The following is an 8671-nucleotide window of genomic DNA, read 5'->3' on the forward strand; positions in this document are numbered from 1 at the left end:
GGTGTGAAGCCTGCTGCCCCCCCCTCCCCCAGCAGCGTGTTGCCCGCATTCTGACTTGTGTAAATCCGTCTTGCGTTAGTATTTTAGATTTTTTTTTAATGAGCCATAATTTTTTTTGTTGTTCTGTATTTGCATGGACAAACTATCTTGGTGTTTTTTTTTTTTTTTTGTTGTTGTTTTTTTTAATGCTAGCTAGGTCATGGAAACATCTAGAAATTAAGTAAGTTTTGAGTGTTTGATCTAAGATGAGTGGTCTCAGTGACACTAGTTTTAAGAGTAATTTTCATATATAGTTTTTGGGTCTCCAGATTTTCATGTCGACCCTAACACAAGGATCTCATGCTATAGTTGCTTCAGAATTATTCCTTTCAGAGGTGTTTACTTCAGTGATGTAGGCGAGGGAAACCCAGCCTATGGATTTGAAACAAGAAAATGCATCACACTTGATTGCAGAGTTCTCAGTGTTCATAGTTAGGAAGAACACAGGGACTGCTTCTGTGAGTCTTGCTGGATAAGAAACTTTTAAGTTGTATTTTCAGACTTGATATGTCTGTTCGTGAGAGGTCAAAGTACAGGTGCAAGTATTCTTTAAAAAACAAGGATGTACCTAGCAAACTGAAGGCTGAAAAATCTGCTTAAAGGTCTCATGTTTATGCTACTTCAAGGTCTGTATGGCCTAATCATTACAAGGTTTTTTTTTTTTTTCATGTTGCTTATTTTGGGAAATAAGCTTTAAATAGGAAGCACTTTCTCTACTTTTTTCTTAATAGTTTCTTTCAGTTGGGGGGCTAATTAACTGTTGTTGACTTCTCAACAGTATGCATTCACACTTTCTTTTTTTTTATCCTGAGGAAAAAAAAGTTTCTTCTGATTAGAAATGTAGTATTCTAAATATATTGACTAGTGAGTGTTCTAGAGGAGACTTGTCTCCATGTAAATAATTTCTTAAAATGGGAATTTTTTTTAGTTTTTCTAAAAGCTTAGCGGCTTTTTAGAAGCTCATTAATGCAATATGTAATCTAAAAACTGGTAAGGGGTAACCTCTTTAAAACTTGAAAGATACTTTAATACTATGCAAATTGCACAGTGATCTTGTGACTTTTTTTTTGCCTTGTACAGTTTTTTTTAATTTTAATACGTGTTTCTTTTAGGAAGAAAATGAAAATCTTTTCTGAGTCTCATAAGACTGTTTTCGTTGTGGATCACTGCCCATATATGGCAGAATCCTGCAGACAACATGTTGAGTTTGATATGTTAGTGAAGAACCGGACCCAAGGAATTATACCCATAGCACCCATATCAAAGTCCCTGTGGACCTGTTCAGTGGAATCATCCATGGAGTACTGCAGAATAATGTATGATATTTTCCCTTTCAAGAAACTGGTGAGTTTGTTAATCAGAGTGCTGCTAAAGGGGTAATACAGCAGGAGTGGGTAACTTCTGTGTTTTTATTGTCTTATTTTTAGTTTAGCTTGTCATTGCACTTATTTCCAGAGTATCAGAAGAAGGACATGTAATTCATGTTTGCTTGACTTTGGGGAGTTAGCCATAATGGCTGTTATCTGTATGATTGGCTCTTACCTTATGTGTGCTTTTTCTATCCTTTCAGGTGAATTTCATTGTGAGTGATTCTGGGGCTCATGTCTTGAATTCTTGGACTCAAGAAGATCAGAACTTGCAGGAGGTATGCTTTGTAATTGTTCCTCTGTTTTGTAAGCCCAAGTGAATTGCGACATAAATTGTTACTTTGTTCAATATGAAATAACCATGGTTAATTAAAATGTTGGTGAATCTGCTCTGAAATTATTGCCTAGCAGAATTTTAAGAAGCAGCCTGTGAGGCTGGACTATTCTGTAGGCAGCTTTACGTAATGTAAAGAGAAGCCAGTAGCTTTGAGGATGGAGTTATACATGAAAATAAATTCTACAAAGAAAATTAGGTATTTCTCTGTAATTTGTTGATACTTCTTGAATTCTAATTTTTTTTATTCGCAAGACAGGCAAATAAACAGGGTAAAAATAATTAATTGCAATATTCGCTTCACTCTAATCTCACACTGAATGGGTTTGTCCTTTGAAAAAACTTACTTTGAGGAGGAACTGAATTTCCAAATGGTCAAAAAATAAAAGCAGATGGCAACAGATTATTATGTTAGTATTTCTTTCAGGTATTTGGCTGTAACTTGTCATTATAGCCAGGTATTTTTCTCTAATAAATGTCAAGGCTTAATAACAGTTAATAAACGAATTGCAAAGGATAATTTGTAGTCAAATCATAGAATCATAGGGGTTGGAAGGGACCTCGACAGATCATCTAGTCCAACCCCCCTGCCAGAGCAGGGTCACCTAGAGTACATCACACAGGAAGGCATCCAGGCGGGTTTTGAATGTCTCCAGTGAAGGAGACTCCACAACCTCTCTGGGCAGCCTGTTCCAGTGCTCCGTCACCCTCACAGTAAAAAAATTTTTCCTGATATTCACCTTGAACCTCCTATGCTCCAATTTGCACCCATTACCCCCTGTCCTATCACAGGTCAACACTGAAAAAAGCTTAATTCCATCTTCAAATGTTTTCCAGAAGGCTAGCAACTTATAATTGTCTTTAATTACTCTGTTTTTCTCCCAACAATATTAATTTGCCTGTGAAGTAAGTTATGATAATGACTTTTCTCTTAACTGATCGTTTTAACAAATGGTTGGAAAGTAATTTTGGGTAATAATTTCTGTCTTTCTCTTCAACTAGTTGATGGCAGCATTAGCAGCTGTTGGGCCGCCTAATCCTCGGGCAGATCCCGAGTGCTGCAGCATACTTCATGGTCTGGTGGCAGCAGTTGAAGCCCTCTGCAAAATAACAGAATACCAGCATGAGGCTAGAACCATGCTCATGGAGAATGCAGAACGTGTTGGAAACAGAGGAAGAATAATCTGTATTACTAATGCAAAAAGGTGCGCATGTTAATATGCGTCGGCCATTAAAAACCCCAAAGTTATTTAATACTTTTTGAGAAGTCTTTAATTGTCTTGAATTAGTGCCATAAGTAACTAGCTTTTTTGTGTTCTTTGTTGGATCATTTCTTGCCTTGTTAAAGGTGTCATTAATGGAGGTCTGTTACAGTAACAAACCAAAAATTACCTACTTGAAATAGAACTGTTTAGTGGCACATTCCTTTGAACAGGAGGATTGATTATTCTGCATAAAAACAATATAAAATTTCTTTCTAGTGACAGTCACGTTCGGATGCTTGAGGATTGTGTTCAGGAAACCATTCATGAGCATAACAAGCTTGCAGCTAATTCCGATCAGTGAGTATACATTTTACAAGTGTAGTTTCTCTTACTCCACACATGCCTGTTATGCTCTCTATGAATATGGATTTATTTTTGCCATTTAAAACTTATTCTAGTAGTCTGTTGGAATGAATGCCTGTGTGAAATAGAAAGTGCTAAATCATTATGTTGTTGGCGTAGGGCTGGTGTGTAATCATTAGCTTTTCACTGTCATGGTTTATCTTCATGGAGGACAGTATTTCTTTACATTGTTACCTTCTACATCTTGCTCCAAAATAAGACTCGTAACTGTGCCTTATTATATACTGTCCAGTTGTAATTCGTAATGCACCTGATGCATTTTTTCTTGGTAACACTGTAGTAATTTTACACTTACCTTTCTTTGACTGATACAGCTAACTACTTTGAAACTAGTTTTTAAGTTCTAAATTATTGTGTTGCCTGACACTTTGAGATGAAGGAATATCTTAAAATACAGGTTGCATCTCTTCTGAGAAGAAATTTTTCTACTGTAGGCTTTGTCTAACTAAACAGTGAACTGTTTGGCTCAGGGACTGTGTATTGCCTTTTAAAGCTTATAGTAGGTTGAGGTTCTATTCTTGGTTGCTCTTTAGGCATGTAAATAGCAGGAGGAGGACTGTCCTGTATTTACCTGCTGCAATTGCAGTTTGCTCTGTATAGAGGATACTGCCCCAGGGAATCGGGTTCTAAGTCCACTGTAAAGACAGAAAAATGCTCTCATTCCTGTAGGTAGAGATGTAGAACAGTGTCTTGATATCTCCAAATGTCCAGCCTCATTAGGAGATGAAGAGGCTATGTGGGGAGTTGTTTTCATGTTCACAGGAATACCCTTGTTCAATACCTGCACACACGCTTGGGAGACGCAGATCTTCAGTAATGTCAGTTTACACTTGAGTGAAATTGAACAGATGACACCAATTAGTTCTAGTCTATCAATATGTCCAAAAAGAAGCAGTACTACAGCATCTGAAAAGCTATGTTACTCTTGTTCTTTAATCTTTTATTCTAGAATTAAAGTTTTGTAATTTTAAGTATGTACTTTTGGAGATGATGAATGTAACTTAGTGTCTCCAGAATGTTTTCAGAAACAGTATATTGTAATGCATCTTTATGATTATGTGTTTGCAAATGGGATGAATCTTAAGAAAATTATTTTCTAGGAGATATTCTGCCACACTGTAGGCTAAGTAGAATGTTTGTATTTTTAAGTTTAATGCAGATTCAGAAATGCGAATTGGTCTTAATCCACACTTATCCAGTTGGTGAAGAAAGCCTTGTTTCAGATCGTCCTAAAAAAGAGGTAAGGAGCTTAAAAGGACAAAATTTGTCCAAGGATTAGGGAACTGATTAGGACTCAAAACAGACAGTGCAAATTAAGTATTCAGCAATAATGTTTTGTGCCTCTGGTCGCTGATTAGGTGGAAGAAATAGTACAGGTGATAATGCTTTGAAAAGTTGACAGCCTGTGTATCGTCATCTAAAGTGTATGCTTCGTTTTCTGTATAGTTTTTGTGCATGCATAGAACCCTTTTTTCATTTCATTAAATTTCTTGCATTAATTCATGATTCATTTTTTAAGTAAGCCCATTAAATGACATATAATGATAGTCTTGGTTTTTTTTTGTTTTGTTTTGTTTTGTTTTGTTTGTTTGTTGAAAAAATGCACAGTTAGGAACCTAGTGGGATACCAGCAACACCTTGGTATGTTGACTAGGTTAGCTGAGTAACTTTCAGGCTGTTCAAGCATAAGCTTCTAGCTAGCAGAAGCCTTGTTTCCCCAGATATTTGTTACTGTTGATGTGGATATTGTTCAGCATGGCATGTTATAAGCTACCCGGGCTAATGTGTTAGCATTTGCAACGTTTTGGCTGAGTGGTTTTTACATGACACCAAAATAAGCTTTTGTGTTCAAGTTCTGTTGCTTCAGCATTAGTGAACAGAATGCCTTTTTTGATGAAAAAGATTGGAAAGCATACCTGCTACCAAGTTAAAGGGTAATATGTTGTAGAAACTTAGAATATGCTTGAAGTTTATCAAATACCTGAAAGTACCCTACAGGTACTTCTAAAAATTATTTTACAAAAATGTGAAAGGATACGTATAAAAAATTATTCCATATATTCACATCTTAGTTGTGGTGTAACAAGAGCTTTTGTGCTCTGAGGACTTGTATGCTTAGTGATGGTTGTTTGAGACCAAGTCCATAGAAAATATTTTGGATCATGTTCTGCTCTTCAGCAGTCTCCTCTGCTCAGTATTTTAATGTCCTGTCTGTAAGAATGAGAAAAGACAAAAGAAGAAAAGGTCTTAACATGAAAGGCATCTAGTTCTGCATATTCTATAAACGAAAGGACTAAAATAGCTACCTTCGCAAGATTCTTTTCTACAAAACTCTTTTGTAGTTGTGTTAAAAAAAGTGCACAAAAGGGAGCAAACTGACTACTAATTTCCTATGTAGGACAGCGATCTTTATTGCTGTTGTTTATTTGGTGTTGGGTTTTGTGTTGTGGATGTTCTGTTGGTTTTAGGCTTTGGGGAAAAAAAACAAAACAAACAAACAAAAAGAAAACAAACAAACAAACCAACACCTTGTTTTTAGTCCTGGCTGGCTAGGGAAAAATCAGGTGCATTTTATGGATTGTGTTTCATGTGTGTATATGTGATGCGCGTACAGGTAGGTGTGTAAAAAGTACTTTGTTCTTGTTATTCAGTAGGTAAAAGAGTGAAAACCTAGGTCCGGAGCTGCTATTGATAATTTCTTTCCTGTGTTGTGATCCTCATTCTTCCCATTAACAATTAATGACTCAAGTTTTTTAGCATATTCGTAATTTTTTGACAGCTTGTAGAAACTGCAGCTATAACAATTGGCATAACCTGCAAAAGTCTGAAGGAGAAACTTTTACTTCTTCCTCCTTAGTCTTCCGCAGTGTGGGTTTTTGGGGTCATAGTTTTTCCTTGTAGTCTAATTTAGCAGTATAAATGTGCTTAATTTGGAGCTTCAAATTAATAACACTGTTACATGATATTAGAGCCTAATTCATTGATACTATACACTCTGTATCAATTTATTTTAGCTTTCACCGGTTTTAACCAGTGAAGTGCACAGTGTCCGTGCGGGGCGGCATCTGGCTACAAAACTGAATGTTCTAGTACAACAGCACTTTGATCTGGCTTCAACCACCATAACTAACATTCCTATGAAGGTAACACTGTGTCTGTAGCTTTGTATTAACTAGCTGCATCACTTCTAAATTTGTTTGAAAACTTTTAATGTTTATTTTAATTGAACTTTTACATTGGTTTTCTCTCCATATCATATTTTCTGGTTTGTTTTTTTTTTTTTTTTTAGCCCACATTCAATGTCTGTGACCAGGTTAGTAAAAATAAAGAGGAGGAAAAAAAAAAAAGTAAAGAAGGATCACAGAACAAAATCTTGTATTGCTGAATCTCAATTTTTGATGTAGCAATACAAGTGCTATTTCACTTCTGTTTGTATTATTTGATATAGTCTTCCTATTTCAGATTACTTTGTCTGTGATTCTTTTATCTTTTCCTAGTTGTGTTTAGATATTCTTGATCCTTGTGCATTATAGTGACATAGTGAGTCTTTTTCCTGTGTTTCATTATCATGCCCACCCAACATAAAGGTGTTTGTAACAAATAGCTGATTTTTGACTAAAGTTTTTTTGAATAGGTTTTCCAGATTGACGATTAAGCCAGAAATAGGGGGACAGGAGATATATCTAATTAAAGACGTGAAACAAAACATTATGGTAAAAATTAATTGTCCCTATTTTCAATATTTTTTTTATTGGTACTGGGAGAGAAATCAGTGCAACTAAGAATTTAAGTCTTAAGTTTACAGTAATTTTCTAATTGGGCAGCAAGAGACAATTGAAACAGGTTATCAGTATTCGAACAAAAAGGGCATGGGCAGATAAACTTTCCTTGTTTAAAAAATTCATCAAGTTATAATAATGTCAATCATTATTTGCATCTTTGAAAATAAGCAATATTGTATGGATTTTATAAGTTTAAACATGAAATTAACAATTTTCACAGATTTAAAGGAACTTTGACATGGGTCATGGCAGAAAAGTGACTTAAGTTTGCAAATACCTTGTCTGTAACTTCCTGACCTGTGTGCTGCTGGTATGCCTCTCCCTACTGCCTTTGTCCTTATAGTAATAGACTATGGTTGAGTTCTCTGGTTTTTAATTTTTTTCAAAAATAAATTACCAAGATTACTGTTCTTTTTCTGCAAGTCCTCTGCTGCTGTTTAAAGATGCGGCGTCTTCTTTATATCCATTTTTTTAATTATAAACTTGCAGCTACAAGTACACTTGTTATATCTTAAGTGCAAGGAAATGCTAATAAGTTCTAAGTGTGTTTTGATTTGAATTCGCGACTTACCATGAAAATTACTGCTATAGTGTGCAGTGACAGTTTGTTGCTGCTTGGTAAGTTGTAACTGCTGGTGGTATTCAGTATGTCTCAAGCCTTCTTAACTTTACTAACTGAAACAAAAGTAGTTAAGTCTATTTTTTACTGATATTTTACGCCATGCATCCTGTCATGACATATGTATAAAGATGAAACCCTAGGGTTTAAAAGGGGAAAAGCAGATGGCTGCATCTTCAAACAGGTCAGAGAGCAAACAGTTTCCACAACATTGCAATCCTGTTGTTGTCTGATGGCCTTTGGACACTGTTTTCTTCTGGAGTGAAAGGTAAATGTAGTTCACCATGTAATTAATTTGTGAAAACAGCGGCATCTATCTAAAATAATTATATTTATTCTTTCTACCTTTTAAAGGAAGAACAACATGCTAACACATCAGCAAACTACGATGTGGAGCTTCTTCATCACAAAGAGGCACACGTTGACTTCTTAAAGAGTGGTAAGTAGAAATAGTCCACTAAAAGTGGCTTTTGATCAGCCTGATAGGAAGTATTCACAAAGAAAGATTGTGAGCTTCAAATTGCTGCAGATTTCAGGCATGATTACCAGTTAATCCTTACAACCAAGAAATTGGTTGTAATGTTGACATTGGAGTTTTACTCATTTCTGGCATATTTTAATACAGTAATAGGGTGTCCTGGTTCAGTGTAAAAAGGGGTTCAGGGCAGGACCCACATGGAACAGAACTATGTACTCCCCTCCCCCCCTGCCCCAGAGAGAGAGAGACACTTTTGGGAAAAAAAAAAAAGATTGGGAGTTAAATGAAAAAATAAAGTATATTGTTTAACAAGGAACAGAAAACAAAAAAGGGAGGTAAGAAAAAAAAATATACAAAGATTAGGGGAAATACAAAAATAAACAAAATATATAAAACTCTCAGAAATAGTTCCGAGGTCCCACGG

At 35.6% G+C, this 8671-nt stretch overlaps 1 protein-coding gene across 1 annotated transcript; it reads left to right on the forward strand.

The window, feature by feature from the left end:
- Positions 1-1157: 1157 nt before the first annotated feature.
- LOC103779115 (protein asunder homolog) lies at positions 1158-8208 on the forward strand (the record flags this gene model as incomplete). Its single annotated transcript, XM_008946734.1, has 8 exons — positions 1158-1383; positions 1610-1684; positions 2743-2945; positions 3222-3302; positions 4518-4608; positions 6383-6511; positions 6658-6681; positions 8124-8208. Coding segments are annotated over exons 1-8 (913 nt in total), but the record flags the coding sequence as incomplete, so codon positions are not given.
- Positions 8209-8671: the final 463 nt, after the last annotated feature.

This window comes from Merops nubicus, unplaced genomic scaffold (genome assembly GCF_000691845.1).
Source record: "Merops nubicus isolate BGI_N331 unplaced genomic scaffold, ASM69184v1 scaffold37388, whole genome shotgun sequence".
NCBI lineage: Eukaryota > Metazoa > Chordata > Aves > Coraciiformes > Meropidae > Merops > Merops nubicus.